This window comes from Apteryx mantelli, chromosome 1 (assembly GCF_036417845.1).
Source record: "Apteryx mantelli isolate bAptMan1 chromosome 1, bAptMan1.hap1, whole genome shotgun sequence".
Classification (NCBI taxonomy): domain Eukaryota; kingdom Metazoa; phylum Chordata; class Aves; order Apterygiformes; family Apterygidae; genus Apteryx; species Apteryx mantelli.
Genome location: NC_089978.1, coordinates 158,893,257 through 158,918,464, shown reverse-complemented (window position 1 = coordinate 158,918,464; position 25,208 = coordinate 158,893,257). Strand labels below are relative to the sequence as shown.

The following is a 25,208-nucleotide window of genomic DNA, read 5'->3' as shown; positions in this document are numbered from 1 at the left end:
TACAAATAGTTGTTACTAATAATAATATTAAATCTGTGTGGCTCTTCAGAGATAAGTAGAGGGCAGTGTTCCTTTTTCTGAGGAGCAGGCAGGGTAAGTACTTTTTTTTGTCTTTGTCCATCTTTTCTTGTTTAATTAAAAAGCAGCTAGTGAACATGATTAAAAGAAAAAAATACAGACAGGCTGTAATAATTTGACACTTTTAGCCTCAGACCTGCAACCTGCTCTGTGAAGCCAACCTTAGGATCGCGGCCTGAGTCTGGTTAATATCCATGTTTGCCAGGGTAGAAAGTGTTTGGAGCCTTATATTGACAATTGGCTTAATATTCAGGCTAATCCCATAAAACCACCATACAGCATGGTGCAACTTCCAGTATTTGCTCTGAACGGGGATCTCAGGGAATGTTACAAATCAGATCTGAGGAGGTTCACTTGGCAGGTATGTGACAGGGCTCTGGATAGTGATGATAAGGGATTGGGATGGAGCTGAGCATGGAAAAATGGGAGGCTGTAAGTGACAAGAAGTCAACTCTTGACAGTATCTATGTGCTTTGGGATTTTTTAATTATTCTTTCTTTTCCAAAGAAACACAACAACAAGCAACAACAAAAGGTCTTAAATATTCAACAGTGAAAACAATAGATATGAAAAGGAAAACAAAAAGTTAGAGCCAGCTTTGGCATTGGTGGACATTTGGCTCTGAGGGAAACAAGAACAGCTTGGATTTGCATAAATTGCATAGTATGGGTCAGAAAGTGGAGGGAGAAGTACGCTTTCATTGCAGTGGCATGAATGGAAGCACATAATTGGCATTCTTCCCCCCTTGATCAGATGCCTCCTTCAGGGGATCTCTGCACCCAATACATTGTGGCTAATCCCTTCACTGCCTGGCATGGATAGGTCTTTTATTTTCAAATTGTGATTTTTCTATTCTCTGATTTCTTCCATAACCTGGGAAAATCCCAGTCTGGCCCCCTGTGCATTACCCTTTGTTTCAGAGAACAACCAGAGGTCACACTGTGTTGAATGTAGCTGTTACTGCATCACCCGACACATATGTGGGGTGTTAGCTTGGAGCTAACAAGCATCGCGGGTGATGATAGTGGCACTCAGCATTATGCACCTCTGCTGAACTTGACAGATTCTGCATTTTTGAGTCCAAATAGACAAGCATGATTGTGATCAGTTTGGTAAGGCTTGTAATTTGACACTTGTACAGGGACGTACAAAGATGCTCTCCGGGCTGGACAAGGTTAGTATGTCTCTTGGCTGAACGAAGACCCAGCTTTCTTTTCCCTTATTGGGTTTAATAGCTTCTCTTGCCTCTGAAGATCCCCAGTTGAAGTGCAAGAAAGGCTTGCCAGAGGATTCAGATTCAGCAAAGCCCTTAAACGTTTGCTTAACTTTAACTGTATCCACCTCCTTCACCAGGACTCAGGTAAGTATTAGCTCAAATTTATGGATATGTTAAAGGACTTTGCTGAACTGGAGACTCCAGAAACTGTGTATTAGCGCTGCTGAACAGTTATGTCCACTCAGACATTTGGCAGCCACATGGCAGCCTTTCTATTCTGGATATCAGGTCCTGTTCCTCCTCCCCACTTTCTATTCCATATCAGCACTACCAGCCGTAATACTTCCTCTCTGATCTATCATATTTCTTTGCAGCTTCTCTCTCTGCAGTGCCTCTAGCCAGACCAAATGCAAAATTCTTGACTGTGTCCCATCCTTTAGTGGGATCGCACCTCCTGTGCAGCTGATCTGAGATCTGCCCAGTGGCAAGGGCAAATGAGAACTAACAGCTATTGATGACTGTGGCCTGCCTCTTGATTTATCCACAGATAAATGTTTTAACCTGTCGGCACTAAGAAGTCATATTGATTGGAATGATTTTGTTTTATTCCTAGGGTCTTCTAATAGAAAGGGCAAGTCCTCCTTTAATATCTTCCTGCCCCAGGCTCCACTCTACTGTACCTTGTCCGAAAGAGCTTTTATTTTCAAGGCACAGGGAAAATGATGTTTATAAAATATAAACTACGGGAATTTTCATTCCCTCTGGCTTTAGGAGGAGGAGAGCAGCTGGTGGAGAGAGGATGAGAAAGGCTTTATCTGCTATATTTTGGTTACTGCACTTTGAGTGATAGGTTTAATAATTGATAGAGCAATTTAGCAATGATCCATAATCCTGAAAGAAGCCTGTGCTCCCCTCCTTCCCTCCCTCCCTTCAAGACTGACAGGCTGCTCTCAGTGTTTTTGTCTGCAAAATTTCATCCCTTGGTTTCTGTAAACAGCCTGACATGGGAGAGGGGAAAAAAGCAACTGTTTCTAAATCTTTTGTCTTGTTTCCACAAACAGCTGTGCTGCCTTCTCCAGCTCAGGGCTTCAGTCATTTGCTTGCACGCCCTTACTGAAGAGAATAGGAGGTTTTCTTTCAGGCCCTGTCTAACTTCAGTGAAATTTGAAGCCATGTGTATGTGAGAGCAGACCAGTGCAGACTTCCTCAGCAGGGAAGGGAAGGTGCAAGGGGAGAGAAGACCCACAAGACCTGTAATCTGCCCCCCCCCCTTTATATCCGGTCTCCTGTGTTTGTAACTGAATGCAGGTTTTTTAATCCCAAGATAGGTGTGTGGCAATGGCATGTGCACGGGACACGCTGCTGCAGTTAGCTTGAAACTGGTCCAGGATTAACCCATGGAAATTCCTTTTCTCTAGAGCCCTGTGTTGACAGTCGTTGGCAAGCATTGGGATCCCGTTTGGGTGCCTGGGTATGTAAATTGTCTGTATGAAACCGGGCTGGTAAAGCTGCAAGCACACAGTCTGCATTTGCCCGCTCGCCCCCGTAGCATTCTCAGGCACAGGGTGTGCGCCCGCTCGGTGAGGGCAGAGAGCCTTAGCTTTCCTAAATTCTGTATATGATATTCACCACTCTCTCCATCCATGAGAGGTGCATACAGAGAGCAGAAAAGATGAGGCAGAAGAAAGAAGTAGCAGGAGAGAGTTAGAGAAATAAACAAAGTTATAGGTGCTGAACATGCATTGAGGCAAAGGGAGGGTGAGGAGGGGAGGAAGTGAAGCCTGGCAGAAAACTGGATATAAACAAAGTCAGGCTAGATGTATTAAGTTGTGTTTTTCCACATGTGTTGCATTGATGTCAGATTGACAACAAGTTGTAATTAAGTATGACAAAGTCAGTCGTGTGCAGCTGTATTATTCCTTAAAATTACAAGAGGTGAGGTCCTTTGGGGCACAGCAAAGTTTATGGGCTCTCCATCATGGGAGGTCTGTAAGAACAAGCTGGCTGAACATTTGCCAGGAGCGACATAGGCATAGCTGGTCCTATAGCGGGGCAGGGAGGGAGCAAATGGCCTCCTGGGGTCCATACTAACCCTGTGAGTATCTGATATGCTTCTCGAGTATTTTCACCCTTAGTCGTCAGCACCCTGGTAGAGCTTTAGTGTAAGGGTGCCAATAGTCTACTCTGCTTTTGTGATTTATTTGGTATTAAGTACCCTTAGTAATGATAGGTTCCTGAAGCTTGTTTGATAATTATGCTGATCTATTCCAAAAGTAATTTTTATGTAATATGCACTCTGTTTTCAAATGGCAGAAATAACTGTGTGTGCACTTGGTAAAAACATTCTGAGATCTGCCCTGGTACTCCCTGAAACACTCCCAGTTACACAGTACTTTGCCTGGGTATAGGAGGATCACTGTAACCATGCTATTGACAGATACATAGCTAAGTACAGTATAGAACCAGAATAGTTCAGGTGGGAAGGGACCTCAGGAGGTCATTTAGTCCAACCTCCTGCTCAGAGTAGGGTCAGCTCTGATATCAGAGCAGGTTGCTCAGGACCTTGTCTTGCTTGGGCTTGAAAACCTCCAAGGTGGAAACTGCACAGCCTCTCTGGGCACCCTGTTCCAGGGGTGACTTGTCTGCATAGTGCAAATATTTGCTTTGTTGGATCCTCCCCTCTTTCAGTTCAGTCATTTCAATGCTGTTGTCGTGTTTTCTGACGTCCGCCTCAGTAAAGAGCCTGGCACCCTCTTCTTGATGACCCCCTCATAGACACTGGGGCTGCTTTAGGTGCTCCCACAGCCACCTCTGAACCATGCACATGCATAGAGGCTCCTGTGGCCTCTCCTTGCAGGAAGCTGCTCCAGCCCCCACCATGTCCATGGCCCTCTGCTGCGCTCGCTCTGGTTTGTCCGTGTGCTGAGGGGCCCAGAGCCGGATGCAGTGTCTGGGTCTGGTCTCACGAGTGCTGACTGGAGGGACTCATCGCTCCCTCGGTCTCCAGCCTGACTTATTCATCTCTCTGGGTGGCAGCCCTGCCCTTGAACATATCGACAGGTCCCCCCAGTTCGGTGTCACTGGCAAACCTCCACCTCCTCCTCCAGGTCATTGATAAAAATGTTAAACAAGACAGGTCCCAGGATAAACCCTGCAGTACCTCACTTGTTACCAGCCTCCAGTTTATATTTATGTCCTGAAGTATAAACCAGCACTGAAGGCTGAGTGAATACAGTTTCCAGTCTTCTGAGTTGATATGCATATTTTTTCATGTATTGCAGACTAGTCTTGAGGGATGGACAAGGGCAATGTGAGCAATGTAATGTCAGAGCTACCCTCTAGTGGCAGTTGTGCTGGTGGTCTCACTGCCCAGGAAAGGACTGTCAGGCTACACCCCCAGTCATTTCCAAAACCTGGGTGTATCGGTGTTTGACCCGTGAAATAGGGTGCATGCTAATATACTCTTTAGGGGCATTGTCCTTCCTTATAAGTAAAAACAAGACAACTTTGTGGGTAAACAGTATACTCTGATAGACTTGGTGGTACTCCAAAACGGGCTTTTCCCTCCCTCATGAATATTACTGTGTCAATTAAACTCTCCAGCATTGCAGCTGAATTGTTTTATGACACTCAAATTTTCTAGCCTGGTAACTGAGCAGCTGAGCTTGAGCTTTTCTGCTGGTCTAGGAGAGGTCCAGGTATGACAGCGTGTCCTGGGACGGTGCCCAGTCACCGTGGTTCTGCTGGCTTGCTGCATCCCAAAGTGACCCAGAAACCACTGCTGTTCATTGAGGCCATAGAGAGTGCTCTGCAGAACTATACCACTTTTATATGGGCTCCTGCTATATGGGTGATATGGTTTATATGGATTCCTACTGTGCTTCTATATGGGTTCCTGCTGTGCTTCTATATGGGCTCCTTGACCTGAGGAAACTTCAGTGTGTGGGGACCTGGGGGAAATGCTGAGGTCTGACAGTGAGGCCAAAATGTAGGATGAGCACAGCTCTCCCTGGCTGAGGACTTGCACAGGTGGGTCCTGGAGCAATTCTCCTGTCCATTGCTTGGAGAAAGCGAATGAGTGAGTGAGAATGAATAGCTGGTGCTTGTAGATGTTAAACTCTGGCCCTGACAGCTGGCCTTTTCACACACGGGAAATCTGAAACAGTACAACCCAGGAGCAAAGGAAGACTTCGCATATGGGAGTCATCAGTATTAGAGGACCGCACCCCTTCAAGGTGTCCGTGTGTGCGTAGAGGGTGACAGGGTGAGGGAAATAACAGCAAGAGCACTTTACTTCCAGAATGTGGGCCTGTTTCCATTTCCAGCTGTGCACTGAGAAGTGATTCAGGATCTGAGAGGTACAGAGGGACAAAAAAAGTGCTATGTACTCTCCTTTTCCATTAACTCAGAGCTGAGTATGCTCTGTATGTTACAGTATTTGGCATTTAAAAATGGGTACCTCCCCAGGATATGAAAGGTCAGGTGGGCAGGTGTGAAAAAGGGTCCACAAAGATGCCAAAGAAAGGGTTTAACTGGAAGAAGGGTAAAGCCCCATCATTTAAATAAAAGATCCTTGTTACATGCAAGAAGGATGCAATTTCTCCTCCTTCCATGAGGCATCTTGGTGCTTGTGAGCGCAAAAGCACCACAGCAGGGTCATTCCTCTGCCCAGACGAAGCAGCCCCCACACCGCCAGTGAAACAGCTCACCTTGGTGTAGCCTGCATCACCGAGCAGGAAACTTGGGATAAGAGTAAAAATATGAGTTTGTAGCAAGGAATGAGTGACAGTGGCAAGCTGGGAACAGGTTATGGTCGTTTGTGATTTGCCATTCCCAGAGGTCATTGGCATGCGCACTTCTCAGTCCTGTTTTTTGGGTTTTTTTTTGTGGTAGCCGTGTGTGTGTGTTTGTGTTGTTTATTGCCCTACCACTGTTTTAGGTTGGTTTGCTCAGGATATCTGGATGTCAGAGAGTGAGCACCCTCACAGCTATGGACTGACTCCCAGAAAAGTGAGCCCTGCACATGCGGTTGATCCATGCGTGCCCAGTCGGGCTGATGGATCAGCCTCACGCCTGTCTGTTTCTTTCTGGGATTTTTTGGATGGCAATATGAAAGCTTCTGCTTTTAGCAGTTGAGACTTTGGCAAGTGTGCCTAGCAGGTACACGATGGGCAGCTCTGTATATCAGCACAGCAAACAGCAGCACTGTAGATCTGACTGTACCACCCACAGCTGCCTGCAGCCTTCTTCTAGAAACATCATGCTGGAGGCAAGGGGTAGGTATAGTCTGCGCTGAAGGTGCCAGGAAGTGTCAAGTTTTGAATGATATTTTTGTCTGGTGCATGTATGTGTCAATGAAGAACTATGCCAAGACAGTCGTGTTTACCTGTGGGACCCTACCAAAGGTGGTACGTTACCCCCAAGGCTGCAGTTTGCAATGGAATTTTATTATTCAGAAAGAGCTGAGCTCTCCAAAAAGTCTGTGGAAATGAATTTTTCTGGGGGGGCGTTTGTTTTTAATGCCCTGTGATGTGTGGGTGAAAAAGCCAGGGAGCTAGACTGGTAATTATTTTTCCTGACAGAAACACCAGACAATGAAATTACCGTGCCACAAAGCAGGGTTGCTAAAGTAAATACTCTGCCAGCGGCAGGCCTAAAAGCAGAATGGGGTCAGATGTGAGGTGCAAGTAAATGATGAGATGGCACCTGTGCCTTTGGGGGCCCACAAGTGCTGCCGGCATGAGGACCCCTTTGCTGCTGCCACTGTGAACGGTCCCATGCCAGCCCCGGCAGCTCACCAACCTCTGGCTCAGGTCCAGGGCGATGGGGCATTTGCAGGAGGACACAGCACTGAGCCGCAGTGCAGGTCACCCTTTGCTGCCTGGGGTGGTAATTCAGCTTGGGAGAGGAGTAGGAGATGTGGAAAGTGGGGTGGGCTGGGTGCATCTCTCCTGGAGATCCCCTTGTGGGGCCCTTTTGGTGGGGGTGTTGGGTCTCTCTCAGGTTGGTTGTGAGTGGTTTTGAAATCTTCAGTCTCTAGTTATGAGATTTGTGTGAGCTGCAAACCAGACTCTACCTCTGTGTGCAGGATGGGAGTGCCTCTCGTTGAAAGACGTCTAAGGCAGCTTGTGGGAGAGGAAGGTTGGGAAGTTGAAGTTTTCTGTTTTCCCTCTGTGTAGCTAATATTGGAAGCTGGAATTACTGTTCTGAGAGTGTTTCAGAGGCACTGTCAAAAACTGACCGAGAGTGATAAATGTGAACGTTCCTGCACACACAGAGGTATCTGGTGGTGAGCTGCTATTGCATGGCTTGAAACCAACTCAATCACCACCAAAGTCAGAAGGTTTGGTGAATCTGTGTTAAAATAAGTAGTATTATCAGGATAAAACTCCTCGATGGGCAGCCATGAAGATATTTATTGAAAACAGCATAAACCACACAGTGCTATTCCAGGAGAACATGTCACCATGTGAGTTGTCCTTTGGATTTATAATTACAATACTCTGATGTGCACACTTTAATAGAGTATTTTACCCTGTTATATAGCTTTACCAGTTTCAGAATGGAGAAATCCCACATAAGGACTAGCGAAGACATGAAAATGTTTTCTTTCCCTTCGGAAAAAGAAAATTATACCATTCTTAGAGTGGCTGAACTAAATCTGAGTGCTTTTAGGAATAAAAGGGTCAGTTGTGGAATGGCCTACATCCACAATTTAGGACCAGAGATATTTAATGTATTAATTATTTGTAAAAAGTGGTGGACCAGCAGTGAGGTGCTTAAGTGTTCAGACACCACAGAATTTTTTAGGTTAGGTTGTAGAAAACAGTGAGGAATATTTAAGGGGCTTAATCTAGATTATAGACAACATTATGCCAGATCAATGCAATAGTGAAAGGCAGTAAACGTTGAAAGAGGAAAAACGGACTATTTCTACATAATTCTATATTTTAAATTAACTACAGCTCCTCTGGAGAAAGAACTGTGCGTCTCAAAGGATCTCCCAGATAAAAAATCTGCTGAAATGCCTAGTGTCATTCTGAAAGCAAACAAAATATTAGGTTCAGAGAAGACTGGAATGCAAAATCATTCTGCAAATACTATAAAATAAGCCTGGGGAATATCTTCATGTTTAACACTGTTTCACGTTCTGTTCAGCCTGTCTCTAAACAGTCAAGTCAAGAATAGGAGTTTTAGAATCAGGCAGTGAAAATGGTTTGAAACATCCACAGGATGGAAAACTGAGAAGGCAGAAGCTGTTTCATTCGGAAGGAACACCAACAGGAGAGAACATGACAGAGATATAAAAATAACTTGTGCTAAAAGGAAAGGTGATTCCAGTTCCTCAGTTTTCACCTTTTGCCATGTCCATGGGAACGTGATTTGAAAGGTGCCGGATTTAAATTTAGTAAGGGGAAATTAGGTTTTAAACAACTGACTTAAATGGTTATTTAAAGCAACAGAATGTCTGTGGAACTCCATGCCGCAATATATGATTGAAGTCAAGATCTCACCATGTCCTAAAAAGTTGACATGCATATACATTAAAAAAAGGAGTTCTGTGTGTTAAAGGTACTTGTGAAGAAAGTATCTCTATATGGATACATAAATTAGCGTATAAAACAACTTCCACCTGAAGGAGTTAAGAAGTCATTTTATCAATGGACAAGTTGTTTCAATACTGAACTTCTAGCATCTTCCTCCAAAGGGCTTGGTGTTAACCTTTAGCAGAGAGGTGCTGGGGCAGGCAGAGTTTCTGCTGCCTGCTAGGGTGATCCCAGTTCTCTCTTACACATGACAAAAGGGAGGTACCTGCTAGCTGAAGATCAGGAAGCCTGGGTGGTACACACTACCCATAGTTCTCTTTTAATGACTGATTAATTACATTAGCCAGGTCTTTGTCTTAGGGCCCTTCCCTCTCCATGGAGGATGCCAGTGCCACCATGAAGGCAGGGCTGTGAGATAGCAACAGGAAAGGCTTGCTGTGGTGTAAGGCACCATATCACTTACCTCTGTCCCTGCTCACATAGGGATTCTCATTGCCGTTCCAAAAATGTCGTGGGAAATGGCTGGCACTCTTCTTGTTGGGGCTGGGTGAGTAAATATTGCAACTAATGTTTAAGCTTGATATATAGTGTGGTCAATACCAGCTTTCAGAAGGGTAAAATAAAAATACTTCACTTCCTCCTCCCTACAATGATAGGTCTAGTTTAAAATAATGAATGGCATTCTCTTTAGTTGCCTTATAGGTGTCTGAATGGTGTGGACATTGGTTATGTGCTTTCCTTTGCAACAGTGGAGGTGCAAAACTTCTTTTTTATAAGAAAAAGAAATTCTCACATAATTGCTGTACTCCAGAAGGTGGAACTTTATGAAGAGAAAACCCACCGGACCGCCTAAAGATTCATGATTTAAAAAATCAGAAATGTTGAAATCTCAAATTCTCGGTCATTCCTTCTTGCAGGGGTCTGGAGGTGTTGCCAGCATAAGTGTGGGGAGAGAAGGGAGGAGCTCTATGCTGTATATGACAGCAGGACAAGTGAGTTTTATGAACAAGGAGGTTTCTAGACAACATCACATCAGGAATATCCCACCGATAGTCCACTCCTCCACTCCCTCCACTTGAATTAGTGGGAGGGATTTCAAGTTCAGGCGACGCAAGGCTAAGCTCTCATTAGTGACCAGGGACATTTTGTTCACAGTGTGGAAGGCAGGCAGGGAGAGGCAGATGGCTTTGAATGCTGGATTTACATAGTAATGACATTCAGGTCACCATAGCTGTCTTTTTCTCTCTGCATTTTGTCTAGGTGTCGACTAGTGTACAGGGATGACAGAATGGGAAGGAGAGGAGGAAAATTAACCCCTTGTTCCTAAGCAGAGATTGGTTTTAGAATGAAGAGTTTGTGATGATGGGCAAAGGAACTGTGGGGTATAAAAGCAGCAATCACAAATGAAACTAGAAGAGCTAAAGGAAACTGCTTTTTAATTTAAGTTTCTGGCATGTTTTGTGTGGGAATGGCACAAAGTGTCTTGTGGTTAAAATCCCTGAATTTCCCTTAATTTTTACGTTCTGGGTTGCTGGCTTGAGAACAGGTGGTTTTTGGCTTCTATCATTACAAGTCCACCCAAATTTAGGGAAGTTTGCAAGCAGAAGATGGGTATGGATTCTTGTTACAGGGCATTTGCTTGGTTTTTTGGAAAAAATACGCATTTTGCTTGGCTAAAGACTTGTCTTCACATGACTATGTAATGGTGTGATTAAAACATAATATTTTCCACTCTGATTGGTAATCCTTAGTATGATCTCACTGGTGTCAGATCTTATCCTGATGGCAGATGGAAAACTGGGAGCCATGAGTCCTATTTCCAACTCTGGGCAGTGGCACTTGCTCTGCTCAATAGTCAACCCCAGGCATTTCCAAAATATGCATCAGGGCCCCAGAAGTCATTAGACTGTTTTTAAAATGGTGAAAGTCTTAAAGCACTGCACTTTTCTTTCTTTTATTTGTCTTCTGGGTGGTTTTTTTTCCCTTTTTTATAGTTAGAGGTTTGCGGAAAGTAAATTATTCTTTCTATAATACATCACCTGACTGCAGAAGGTGGGGCTTTAGAAGAAAGTTTTGCAAGATCTGTAATAACAGCATGAGAGAAGCCTCAGGGTTCCCTTTGTAAAATGGGAATTATAGTACTTAACTGCATGTGGAAGTTTGGGCTGGTGTGGGAAAAGTAAGGAACGTGTGTGTGTGTGTGTGTGTGTGTGTGTGTGTGGAGATGGATTGTAATAATGGATTTTCAGTATTTGTAAAATACTTCCAATTCTTCTAGACAGAAGTTGCTTTTGAAGTGCAGAGTATTCAGGGCACTAAGGGCAGGATTTATCTCATTCCATCTTGGCCATTGCAGTGTGGACAGCTTGCCTAACCTAGTCTTTTAGGCCTCTTCAGCATCAGTGAAGAAAGATTCAGCGTCCCAAGACAGGTGGGGCAAATGTCCCTCTGGGAGCTTTTTCTCTCTCTCCATTGACTGCAAAGTCTAGGTACCTGGCCTAGATTTGAGACCAGCTTTTACCTGGCTGAAAGGCGAAATGAACCTCACCTTAAGGTCCTGTGGAAGTCTGAACTAGGGGACTGTTCTTGCTTATTTTCCACTTTAATGTGGAGGTTGTTGTTAAATCAGGAAGAGCATTGTGCCTGCTGCAAAGGAGCAGCCACCGAGTAGCAACCCAGAAGAGTGTTTAGAAGCGGGCAGAGGTGGTGTCCCCTTCCATGTGGTGCCATTCCTTATGGACATCCCTTTCACATGTCCGCTGAAGCCAGAGCCTTTCTGTCATCCTCTATTTCCTCAGCAGGGCTAATGCTGCAGCATACTGAGCAAGCGTGCTGCAGCGGGCATCATCTGAAGCACACAGTAAATACGTAGCGGGAGTGCTGCCACTTTTTGCCTGCTCCAGCTGAAAGGGAAGGGGAAATCTAATCAGATGTCTAGAACAGATTTGAAAGTGAAGACTTCTTGGCTATTTCCTCCTGAGGAAAAGACTAGATCTGATAGATCTAGTTATGTTATTTTTCTGTTTTATCATTACACTCATTGGTGTAAAAAGTCAGTAATAATTTTATGCCAGTCCTACAGTGATTATTTGATATCTGGCTGTTTGTCAAGCCCACCAAGCTCTGTGAATGGTAGATATGAGAACGGGCATGGCTCCACACCAGGACAAGGAACTAGGTGTGAGAGCCTCAAGTGGGAATCCTTGTTGGGTGACCTTGCATGTGTGACATGCTTTTTTGTGCCTCATTTTTCCATCTGTCAAATGAAGAAAGCAGAAGTTCTTTCCTGTGTAAACAGCTGTGCAGTGTAGGACTTCAGTAGGACTGCCATTTGACTAAATGATGCTAGAAGACTCTTCTACAAAGATAAATATTGATTGACTAATACTTGGTTAACAGATACCTTGCTGGCAGCCAGTGGAGCCCTAGACTCTACAAGAGCAATAACATTTGTTCACAGCCAGCAGCTTCTTGAGTGTAGCTTTTTCTGTGGACCTGTTTTCCGAGTGGGTCTGTTCTGGTTGCTAACGCTCTCTGACCTCTTCCTTTGCAGAGCCCCTGAAATCATCCTCGGTTTACCATTTTGTGAAGCAATCGATATGTGGTCATTGGGATGTGTCATTGCAGAACTGTTCTTGGGCTGGCCTTTATACCCAGGAGCTTCAGAGTATGATCAGGTTGGTACAGATGTTGCCCTGGATATTGATAAGAGCACAGATTTTTTTTTTCTTTCTTGTGTCAGAATGAACAGACGTTAACTCTTTATCTTTTGCTAACAGGAGATATTTGCATATGATTTTTACCCTCTTACGTCAACTTTTTCGTTATCCACCTGTCCTATTCTAGGTAACCAATAGGCTATTTAGTACGATGACTTTTAGGAACTGACCGCCTAAGTGAACTCTCTCATCAAGAGTAAACGTTCCCATTGACTGGAGAGCTCTGTACATATCTCTAATCACTGAACAGAGCAGACATCCTTTCTCTACTGTAACAGCAAGTATTAAATAAAGGTTTATTTGTTAGATTGCATGAACTCTACTGCATTTCATAATCCCTTTTATGAGGGTGTATATTAAAAGCAGTGACAAGAAAGCGAACGTTCACAGTGGTGTATTGTTCTAGTTAATATAAGCTGTCGTGGTTCTCTCCCTATAGACTTTTATGCTCCTCTTGTAGTTCTAACACAGATAATGCAGCAGCTTCTAGAGTCAAGGCTGCAGAACAGTTTCCAGTCTAATAATCTTTTTACAGACCACCTTAGCTATCTGCAAATGTGACCTGAAAAGGATATTTTTTATATTAGAAAATTTAAAAAAAGGCATGGTAATAAATAAATAAATAAGTTTCTCATATATGAAAATGTTTCTTTGACTCTTCTTTTTAAAGTTCTGACTGAAAAATGCTATTTAAAAGGTGAAATTTGGCAGGGAAATAACTTGCAGTACAGAGCAGTGCCATTAGCAATTCCAAAGGAAATCAGACGTAGCTGAAAAATTTGCAAGTCTTTGAAAATCACATACCAAGCATGAAGAGTAGATTTCTTTCTCCTCCCCCCAAAAACTCATAAAGCACACAGCTGAAAAAGAAATCACCGTATGTACTATGCAGCTTAACTACACAGCGCAAAGTTTCCTCTGCTGAAGTACCGTGAGGGCTCCTGGGGAGCTGGGAGGTGAGCAGGGGCTGAGCCTGGCCCTTCACTGCAGCCTGTGTAGCTTTGCAACCCTGATGCTGGGTGGCAGGAAGGCTCCTGAAGCTTTTAAGGTGCGCAGGCTCCAGTGGACCTAAGCAGCTGCAGAGCCAAGCAAGGCACTCTGAACGAGCCAGGGTTGTAAGTGTTTTGAAGTCTTTGAAACCACAGCTGCTTTTATACCTTTATTTTTTTTACTCCTCTCTGTCTTTTCTTTCAAAAATGCTTCTCATTCTTCTGTAGAACTTCCTACAATAGAGGAATATTAAGTTTTACAGAGTGAAGCATTCAGAAGTCAGGAAATGCCAACGTTAAGGTTTCCTGTGCCACCCCAGGCGTGTGTTATGTCAGTCTTTAATTATGTAATCACATACCTTTTCTGCTTTGAATAAATAAATTTAAGTCTGAGATCTTGGAAACATATGTGTAACATCTTCGAGCTGTGTGAATGCCAGCCAGGTCAAATCCATGGAAGTAGCTTCAATGACAAATGAAGTTGTGTAAGCAATGGAGATGAAGTACTTCACACACCGTGAGGGTATCGATTTGTTTGAATGTATATTTCATCTAAGTTCAAAGATACTTCATAGTTTCCTGTTTTGAACTTCAAACTGCCCCTAGGAGAGACTGTGCTCTCAGCTGGGAAAGAAAAACAACAGAAGTTAAGCACAAATAATATCAAATTATTGAAATTACCTCCTGGAGAAGAGTGTGTGACATAAAAAGGTGCAAGGCAGTGAAAAATACATTACAATCTCTGGGTTAGTCTTCCTCTTTGATCTCCAAAATCTAGGGGCTTTCCTCCCTTTAGCCATAGACTTTGTGGGAGAATATGGTGAGGGTAAGTTTCCGTAGGTGTAAATCATAAATGGAGGAATTCCGTATGGGAATTCTCTTTCCTGTTGTTCCTTTTAGTGTTTTTTTTTTTGGTGAAGTCTGACCGCGCACTACATTTTCTCTTTCTTTCTTTGTTCTATTGTTTTAAATGCCTCCTGCCCTCCTTCAAGGAAGACCTCCAGAGATCTTCACAGGATGAACAGTGACCTCTCATCCTTCTCTTACAGATCCGCTATATTTCACAGACACAGGGCTTACCAGCAGAGTATTTGTTAAGTGCAGGAACAAAGACTACAAGGTTTTTCAACAGGGATACAGACTCACCGTATCCTTTGTGGAGGCTGAAGGTAGGAAGACATTCCCTTGTTTATTTTACCTTGCAATTGTTGGTTGGAAGTGGGGAGACATTCGCTCCACCGCAGAGCTGGGTTGCTGCTTTTTGCAATGCAGCACACACCTTGGGGTGGGTATATCCCGAGGTAAAACTGCCATAACAGAAGTCTGCAACCCTTAGCTTACCTCATTGATAATGCCTTGTGGGAAATTTAAGTCTAGAGCTATCCTGGAAATCTCCCCTAAGTAGTCAGTGAAGTGATGGGTAATTTAAATGAAACTTGCTCTGGGCAGAATTTGCTGTAATATCTACCACATTGTTAAAAAAAAAAGGGGGGAGGCATTTTACTCCTAACAGTCAAAACAGCTATTAATGCAAATGGGCCTTGAGTCACTTGTAGCAGCATGTTGGGCTGCATTCAGCAGCGAGTCCCTAAGGAAAGAGGCCAGTAGGCTTCTGGCTGCAAAGATGAGATGCCGAGTCTCAAGCTGGGATGGTGTAGGAGCCTCTTGGGACACTCCCTGTAGCTGGGAGGATGCTCTGAAGTAAAAAAGAAGAGATAAAGCACTTTGGGACACACTGTGACACAAAAGCTGTCATATAAATGTGGTGGAGATGACACTTATGCTGTCTGTTCAGGCAAGAGACAGGCGGTGCTCTGGTCAGGGCAGAGTGGGACACGGGCTGGAGCTGGCACATAACCCGTAGCCGGCTGCAGGGCAGTTCTGCTCAATGCCTTTTTCCTGTTTTGAGCAGACACCAGATGATCATGAGGCAGAGACGGGGATTAAGTCGAAGGAAGCAAGGAAGTATATTTTCAACTGTTTGGATGATATGGCACAGGTAAGAGCGCTGGTGAGTAACCATCAAGAATGCTTCGTATGCTTTTGGGCAACACCAGCAAAGGGGGACTACATGATTTCCCAGTGTATCCTATTCTTGTGCTTAACGTCTCTGTGCTTTAATATCTCCATTCATAAAATGGTAATGTTGAAATTATATACCCTGTTAAAAGAGCGTGGTGTCTGTGAAGGGGTGCGGGGAGCACTAGTTCCTTGTATGGATTCCTCATGGTTGTGAAAGTTAATTCCAGCATAACCACTCCTGCAACTGCCTGTCTGGCGTTTGTGTTAGGGAAGTCCAGATATTGTAGCATTCATTAGCAGGCATGCAGAAATGGAGGATTGAGATCAGGAGAGATTTTAATAAGTGGATGAAATAACATGAAGTTCTTCTCCTGGCATCTGATACATAGAGATGTTTTCTCTAAACTTACTGACAATTTCTATTTATGTTTATACATATTTTTTTGCTTGCAGGACATATAATTAAGTATCCGATTACAGTCCTTTATATGATAAATATACTCAGTGCCAGAGCTTGCCTGCTACCACATGGAAGCTGTTCGTCCTCAGTGGAGGGTGACTAAGTGTTTCATTAGCCATTGACCCAAGCAAGCTGAACACTTTACAGTCTGTCTGGAGATCTGACACGCACAAGCTAGATGACAGTGTGACTAGCAGCCTCGGAGTCTTCCCTGTGACTTCAGCAACTACTCCTTTCTATAAGGAAGCTTGCAGGACGTGCGCTAGCCAGGAGTAAACACAGTTTGCTGGAGACCTGACCATCTGCTTTTTCCTTTTAGCTGTCATTCTTGTCCTCTCTTCTTTAGGTGAATATGACAACAGATTTGGAAGGAAGTGATATGTTGGTGGAAAAGGCAGACCGGCGGGAGTTTATAGATCTGTTAAAGAAGATGTTGACGATAGATGCAGATAAGAGAATAACACCCATTGAAACTCTGAACCATCCTTTTGTCACCATGACACACTTGCTTGATTTCCCTCACAGCACACAGTATGTGGCTTTCCTTTCCCTTGGGTTTTGGATTAGGGGGTGAAGGGGAAAGTGGATTGTGGTTGAGACCTAGCAGACATATCTGAGGGGCATTGTTAAAAAGTTTAAGCCCTAAATTTTAATCTTTTAATCTTTTTATGGTTAAAAAAAAAAAAAAAAAGATGATTGCCAACTCCAGGGCAGTAAGAATTGTGTTGTAGGTGCTTGGCATTTAAAACACTGCAGAATGTGCTACATTCATTATGTAAATATTCAATAATTACATATGTTTGCATTAAAATGCAAGAGAAATTATGCAATTAGTGCTGAATGTATCAGTATATCTCAATGTAATATAGTACTGATTGTTAGTGCAGTAATCAACCTTGTCTGCAAGGGGAGCCTACCCTTCCTCCCAGAGCCTTCCCATCTTGCAGGGGTCAGTTTGGGGCTGCTTGCCTTTTAAAGGAAGCGCTTTCTCTGCAGCAGCCTGCTTTGCAGGAGCAGACAACAGGGAAACAAGTTCAGTTTTCAGCTTTGCTGCAGCTTTGACCTCATCAGCAGAACAGTTACTATCACAGTACTATACCTCACTGGGTGCTATGTGTATGGATATTTAAAGGCTGTGAGGAGCTCAGGTGCAAACAAAGTGGGGGTTGCTTACCTACTTTAGTGGATGCTGCAGAGCAGCAGGTTACTGTGCGTCAGCTCTCCTGCCCATACGCGTGCTCTTACCTGTGGTATGTCAAGTTCAGTTAAGGTAGTTTTCCCTCCGTGAAAGAGATGCAGCTGCCTTGTCCTTGCATTTATCACAAGATAAGAGCAGATGCTTGCTAGAAGGTAATGGGTGCTTGATCTGTTTAGACCCAGCCTTACCCTGCAGAGACATCTTAGTGTTGTTATCTATAAATAGATACCAAGCGATAAAAGTAATGCAGATGAGAAGGGAGATAGATTGTTGTGCTAAATGGAGAAAAAGTAAGTTTCATATAAAACCATTCATAAATAAAAAATGACAATGTTTTCTAACAGTATTAGCATTATATACAAAAGGCTTTTAATTTGTGACAGTCCCTCTTAATGTGCAGCAACTGATTGTGTAAGATTTGAGAGATTTGTGGCATAATCCATTGCCATCAGGAATGTTTCCACTAATGAAACAGACTATAAGCAGGTCGTCAGTTCTGAAGCTCTCTCTTGTTACTGCTCAGGCAAAGCCCCAGAAAGACTGAAAATGTCATTGAGGCCAGTATCAGTGAGAATTTTACCTGAATAAAAACCTCAGCACTAGGTCTCTGAATACTAAATGTTTTCCCAGCTGGGTACATAACCCCAAGTAGCCGCTCCACGTTGGAAGTGAAGAGCAATAAGCTGCAGCCAATATGGCAGATTGATAGAAATTTTGTCTGTGATTGCCTGCGGTTTTGAGTATAGAAACTTCAAAGCCTCCAGAGATGCTGGGAGTTGTAATCTCTCTTAAAAGTAAATCAGGCAGCAGAGGAAGTGAAAATGTATGGATGATGGAGCTTCTGGAAGGAGTTTCTGTTGTGGCGTGCTTCAGAGAGGCTGTAAGTTCAAGCAGCCCATGAGGAGTTGTTCTGCTTGGTTCCCTACAAACAGCAAAGCGAGTTTAACTCCGTTTCACATATTTGACTGCATGGATCTTAAACTGTTGCATACTCCTCAGTCTTTCCATCCTGTTTTGCTCTGTGCCTTTTTTTTTTTTTTTTTTTTTTTTTTTTTTTTTTACAATGAGAACACAGTATTACATTAACAGGGATTGTATGTTGTTATGTAAAATCTTTTGGTAACATATGTGATTTACCATGTACAGAATGTATGCTCTTTCCATTGCTTTCCCATTTTGGAGGGGGAGTTATATTCATACCTGACTGGAAAAAGGCAGTCCAATAGTATATTCATTTGATACAAGTGTTCGACTTTTCCAAATGTTCTGCAAGTTGTGCCTACTTCATAGTTCTTTGAAAGAATGCACATAATGAACACCTGTGCACAGTGTCTTGCATATCCCTTGTTTGCAAATATTTATTGAACAGATACAGTAATCAAAAATACCTGTAGGAGAGGAAAGATGATCATGTGAGTCAGGGACAAGACAGGGATAAGCACATCTAGGTCTTCTTCCTGACCAACACTAGTGATCCCATGAGCATGTTCCATCAGCATGTACCTCCTGTTACAGATAAGGTTGATTACTGCACTAACAAGAAAAAGAGACATTTTTTCCTCAAAAGTCATGTGACATGAGAATGTCTTTACCTGCACTACCTCTAGCAGCTTAGATCATTACAAAGGAAATTCTGTATACAAATGTACACCTGATTTTTACTGCTCTTTTCCTGGTTTGAATGGTTGAAGTAAAATAAATCAGTTTATACTTTTTTGAGTTGTGGTTCACAACCAAGTTGTAAGTTGTGGGAAAATTGTGGTAATATCTGTAGTGATTTTTAGACCTTGGAGAATTGAGATTTTATAAAAAATACAGTTTTGCACAAGATCACTATGGTATTATCTCTTAAACTACTGTATACCTTGATATCCCAGTTATAAAAATGAAATACTGACAGTTCCACCTACCAGACAGCTAGACTGCTGTAGCAGTGCAGCATTTGCTTTATTGAGAATACAAAATATGATACTTCCCAAAATTTCCATTGCCATATCAATAACATTTAAAGGCAATTTTGTTTAGAGGGAGAGGGTGTATTCTTTGCCCCAATAGCTGATTCTCAATCTGAGATAACCTCAGAACCTGATTCCCTGAGGGTGTTGATGAGTCTGATTTGGCATAATCTTTTGGCATATAAATTGTCCTAATAACTGCAGCAGGACAGCTCACGTGCTTTAAGATAAGCATCTGTGGACGTGCTCAGTCAGACAGGGACAATGTTTTAACCACTTGGCTGGATCAAGGTTTCAGTGAGTTACTTTTTAAAAGGGACAAATAAGATTTTTTAGGTGTCTCAGTGACCAAAAACAGTAAAACCCTTCCATGCAAAAACCTTCTAAAACCACCTTAGACATACACCAAAGAAGCAAGCATCAGTCGATCTTTCCCTTGACACCCCCTTGGCCCTTTTCAGTCCAGGCAGGGTTAACTGGTTAAGGCTGGTTAACAGAGACTAACACTGGTTAAGAGAGAGGCATGTAAAATAGTAAAGTGCTTATGAGCCCAGAAAGTGCCAAGCCTGCCTTTGAGGCCTAATGTTGGGCCTCTGTGATGAACTGTTAACTTTGTTCATTGGCTGATTAGTTTATTTTCTTTCCCTTACTTGTCACCCCTTTGCTTACACAGCGTCAAGTCCTGCTTCCAGAACATGGAGATTTGCAAGCGGCGGGTGAATATGTATGACACCGTGAACCAGAGCAAGACGCCATTCATCACCCATGTAGCCCCAAGCACATCTACCAACTTGACCATGACTTTTAACAACCAGCTGAACACAGTCCACAACCAGGTAAGAGCATCATCAGAAGCAGCCAGTGCCTGAAACATTCACGTCAGTGGGTCCTAGAAGGGGAAGTGCCAAGGTAGCAGCCCGTTTTACCTTCCTGCAAAAAAGATGGTACTTTCTTTCTGTCAGCGCTTCCTGTGAGCTTCCTTAGCTCTTCCTCATTCTCTCTTCTTGAGGCAAGAAGTAATTTTATGGCATTCTGCGTGACTGTCAAATGTTGCCCTCATTGCTTATGTTGTCACTGGAGGTGATAAATCCTGCTTACCTGGGAGATTGCTATGGGGAGAAGCTCATTAGTCCCTTAATGCAACAAGCAGGACTGCACTCAGTGGATCAGGCAGAAGTATTTGTGATCTTACAGCACTTCTGCAAATTAATATTAAGGTAAAAAGAATTTAAACCCTTCTGTAGCAGACATAGTGCTGTAACAGATCAGCAGGAAAGATGAGGTTAGTGGCCACGTTTGTTCTTATCTCTCACTGGTTTTACTTCAGGTGCCACAATTGACATGGGGACCCTGTTTATCCCAGCCAGGTGTGCACATATTCCCGCTCCAAACACATTGCGCTCTGCCTTGGTGGGCTCTGGCTTTGTAGTCGTGCTTTGCACTCCTGTATTAGTTTTACATGCCTCAATTTTGGGGGTTACTGTGCTGACAAATGTTGTATGACCAGCAGGCTAAGCCATTAACTGTGGCACTGTATTACAAAAGTGAAAGGAAACTCTCCAGGGACAGGACTCTAGGAGACTGAAGCACAAGAAATAGCTACCGTCCTTTAAGCCTTTCTGGAACAGGCTGCCGGAGATTCATTCTAGAGATTGCCAGTGGCACTGTGAAGTTGGCGCTTGGTATTTCAGAAGCAAAGGAGCTAAAAGCCTCTGCGTAGATGTACAGAGTGTTCCTGTGTCACTTAGAAACCCAGACTTCATGACTCAGTCCTTCAGTGCATGCGGTTACGTAAGGTCTTTTGGAACAATTCATTAAGCGTTTACATGCAGAGATAGGTCGTGGTTTAATGTAATAGAGCATTGGTTATAAACACTGGTATCCATTCTTGACTGTTTCGGAGATGCTGACTACAGAATAAATTTGTGCTACACGCTCTCCTAGGCACCAGCTGGCAGGGCTGAGGCACCATTAGCGCCACAGTTGCTACTAGGAAATGCAGACTTGCTTTTGTTTCCTCACAACTCGCAGTGTTACAATTCTCTGTTAGCGAAGCAATGGTGACGGGGAGGTCAGTGAGTAATCTCTGAATTCTCCTGAGGGGCGTGTGTTGTGAGCAGAGCTGGTATCGTCAGCGTTCCTGGAAGAAGTGGTAAAAACATGTCTGGGAAGGGAGTTTCAGTTTGAACAAACTCCAAACCTTTCACCATCCACTTCACCATACCACTCGTCTTGGCTCTTGGGTGCTCCCTGCCTGTGCAAAATCTCGAGGTTTTGCCTCCTTCCCCGGCTGTGACTCCTGAGAGTATCAGTATGTGAGGTTGCTACTTGGTGTGTTTTACGAGGAAGCAGGTTGCTCTTCTCTGCCTCTGCACAGAGAGAAGAGGAGGAGGCAGAAATGTTTGTCCCCGCAGCATCTGGTGTCAGTGGCAGTGCAGCCCAGGTACCCCTCCCAGGCCCACTAGCAAGAGGGCAGCAGGTAACGCTGAGCCTGCTGCCTCCTGCAGCCTCATCTTGATCTTGTTCATACGTTCACCATGAGATAAGCATTGTCTGACGTATTGCCAGCACTGCTTCTGCTGTGTTTGGATGGGAAGGGTGGCAGGGATGGGATAGGTGGGCTCTGGTTTGCTGGATCCTACTCTCCTAGACATGTACACTAAGGGCGCATTTTTGTAGAGCAGCGGCAAAGCTGTTTATAGGGGCTGTTTTCCTGTAGCTATTACAGACTCAGTCCAAATAAAACACAAGTCACCCTAAAATTTCTAAATGTTTTGCAGAAAGCTGGGCTAATTTTTGTGGCTTTGCAGCATCCCCTGCCAGAATTTCTGCTCTGAGTAATTTTAACGTTAAGCTAAGTGAAATTTGGACTTTAAAAGTGTTATTATTACCTAATACTATGCCTTCTGATTCCTTCAAATTCAAAACATAATCCAAGGGGCGTGAACCGCCTTAGGTGCAAGGTAGAGGAGAGGCTAGAATGAGTCTCCCCTCTTAGGGTGAAGTTTGGCAGGGTGTGGAGGTGCTGAGCTTCTTTTACCTCTGAAATGCCAGTTTCTTTTAGAGCTGTGTGTATGAGGGGAAAACAACAACTTGATTTGGGGATGGTAGCATTTCCTGTACCTGTTTTCCATATTCTGCAAATCAAAGCCAGCTTGGGGATAAATGGGGACACAGTTCTGCTTTGGAGAACGCCCTGCATCTCTGAGCAGTGCACAGTAGTGTGGTGTGGCTGGAGGCACTGCGTTACGGTACAACTGCAGTTATTCACGGAGAAGGTGCTCCTTTCCCTGTCGCTGCCCTTGCCTCTGTGCTCCTCAGTGTCCTGTTCTCCTCGTTTATTTTTGGTTTGCTGATTTTTATTTGGATTTTTTTTATTTTATTTTACACTATTTTACTTTTTTTTTTAATTTTGCTTCTTCCAGCCTACCCATCTCCCTCATTTTTTGTTTGTTTTTGTTTAATTCCCATCATTCCTTTAGACCACCAACCTGGCTCCCACCTCCTCCAGTGCCACTATTTCCTTAGCCAACCCTGAAGTCTCCATACTAAATTACCAATCTGCACTCTACCAGCCCTCAGCGGCATCCATGGCTGCAGTGGCCCAGCGGAGCATGCCCTTGCAGACAGGAACAGCGCAGATCTGTGCCCGGCCCGACCCCTTCCAGCAAGCTCTCATCGTCTGCCCACCAGGCTTCCAAGGTATGTGATAGCCCCGACAGGTCTCAGCCAGCCCCTGCCTTCCTGCCCACTGCTGTTTCACATAGCTCTGGTTTGAAACAAACTTTCCTTAGTGTAGATCATCTAGAAGTAAAATTACTGGCCTAATAAATATCAGCAATGAGGTCATTGCAGATTACTTAGATCTCAACAGGATGCAATATTTGCAACAGTGGAGGGTCTTGCGGGCAGTATGTTGCCTTCACGCCATGGGTTGGATGTGGCTGGTCTAAAACAATGGGTAGGCACTAAAAAGTGAGGGGGGAGGATATGTGATTTTTACCATTCTCTGCCCTGAACAGAACAGTTTGAGGAGCTTCTGCCTCATTTTGGTAAACATGAAAACACTACCCCCCAACAACTGGAAATCAGTATATAAAAAAGTGGTTAATCACCTCTCCATGGTTCAGGTGTTAAAAGGGGGACTCGGGAGGTTAGTGCAGCAGGGATTATGGTGCTGTTGGGGATGAGGGTTTGCCCTGCTGACAGACGCTCGTGGCCGTTTATCATGACAGTTACATCAGCACCAGCCCTGGTGCAAACAACAGCTTTGCCTGTTTATACCAGTGGAAAGTATTGCTGCACACTCCCAGGTTATGCGTATTGATTCACAGACCAGATGTGCCTGGAGTAGGCCCATGCACTGCAAGTGACCCCAATAACTGTACAGGAGCAACTGTAACAGGAGCAACTCTGAGGACTAGTTCCTACTTTGGATTTGGGAGTACTAGTCTACAAGTGTTGGCTAACTTAGATGTTGCAAGTACACCTCTGTACTGACAGTGCATGGATGCCCTGCCTGACAGCCTCGGTAACAGTCAGCCTTAGTCACTTGTCCTTCTCTTGGCTTTACATGCTGTAGCAGTTTTCAGAAGCTAGCCAGGTATCTGTAAGAAGTGGTCTGAACAGTCCATGGTTCAGCTGGTGCAACTTCTCTTCATTTCTCCAAACCTGTCTGTGCAGCAGTCTCTAAGCACTTATTAAATGTTCTGCAAGTTTAGCAAAGCTCCTTTGAACTAGGAGAGTTTAGTTAGTTAGACCTTTTATACATAGTTAAAATGCATCTCAGGGGTTTGACTTCAGAAATGGATTGCTAGAATATGTAAGCCAACATCTTCAACTTTCTGTCTTGAGAAAGCTCTAAAGCCAATGATGTAGCGTAGCTTCTGCCATGCACTGAAGTGGTGGAGTGGGAAGCTTTCTCCAGCACAATTAGGCTAACATGTGGCTAAGCCAGCAATGGTTGGAGTGTGGAGCGCGTTAGCTTACACTGTCTAATCAGAGCCTTTTAAATATGACTCTTGAGAAGCAGTGCAAGAGCAAATCACCTATCCAAGCCAAGGCTGAGTGAATACACAGTTCTGGATTCCTGTCCCACTTTCATCACAAGAGAGTGTTCCCACATGGTAGTGTTTTTCAGCCAGCAAGAAACATTTTTTGTTGTCAAACCAGAGGACATCCAGGAAGAGAAACTGTTCCCTCTCCCACTTCCTTTTCTCCCTGTACACATTATATTGAGATGTATCCACCAGGTTTGAGATACCCTAAAAACATGAACTCAGTTAATCTGTTAATATCTTTAAAAATATCTTTTCTGCACCCCCATTACGTTTTCCAGCATCTAATGGATGTCTTTGGGCTAGGGTGGAATATGTGGGACTCATAGAGCCCGATTCTTTGGAGGTGCTGAACACCGCAGTTTCAGTGGACATCAGCTGGTGCCTTAGACACCTCTGAAAGCCAGACCCCCTTTCTTGGAGGTGCTGTTCTAATTCTGTGCTTTCTGTGCTCATGGAACAGGGTTACAAGCCTCCCCTTCGAAGCATGCTGGGTACTCGGTTCGGATGGAGAACGCTGTTCCCATCGTCACTCAGGCTCCTGGGGCCCAGCCTCTTCAGATCCAGCCAGGACTCCTCACGCAGGTAATAAGCTCTGAAGAGACCAAGCAGAGCAGGTATTTTTCATTATTTAGCTGGAGGATGAGGAGGGTAGCTTTCTCTGAGGGCCTTCGGTTGTGCAGTTTGGAGACTAGGGCAGCCATATAAAGGTCTCCAGTTTTGTGTGAAATGCCCAACCCTCCCCCACTTCATCATTCAACTCAGGGGCTAGATGTGAGTTGCAAAAGTCTCTAAAAAGACCTCCTTTCCTCCTGCTTCTCCACTGAAATCAGTGGGAAACCTCAGAGGAAGTTGCGTCAAGCCTCTGCTGAGGAGGAATCAGTAGGAACCTTCCTGAATCCTCCTGAACTCATGGTCTCTGTGGCAGTTTGTTCCAGGAATTGTGCTGGTGAATTGTATGCTGCTG

General features: G+C 44.0%; 1 protein-coding gene across 5 annotated transcripts in view; it reads left to right on the top strand.

The window, feature by feature from the left end:
- The window catches only part of HIPK2 (homeodomain interacting protein kinase 2), a 139,108-nt gene that overhangs the window by 91,261 nt on the left and 22,639 nt on the right, over positions 1-25,208 (top strand). For 2 of the 5 annotated variants that reach the window (XM_067308198.1, XM_067308168.1), the window contains exons 3-9: positions 12,395-12,518; positions 14,599-14,718; positions 15,462-15,560; positions 16,378-16,562; positions 19,858-20,020; positions 22,667-22,886; positions 24,705-24,826. In XM_067308198.1, the coding sequence (XP_067164299.1) occupies positions 12,395-12,518; positions 14,599-14,718; positions 15,462-15,560; positions 16,378-16,562; positions 19,858-20,020; positions 22,667-22,886; positions 24,705-24,826 (1,033 nt within the window). The remainder of the gene's footprint in view (positions 1-12,394; positions 12,519-14,598; positions 14,719-15,461; positions 15,561-16,377; positions 16,563-19,857; positions 20,021-22,666; positions 22,887-24,704; positions 24,827-25,208) is intronic. The other 3 variants (XM_067308191.1, XM_067308177.1, XM_067308186.1) reach the window with 3 other exon arrangements.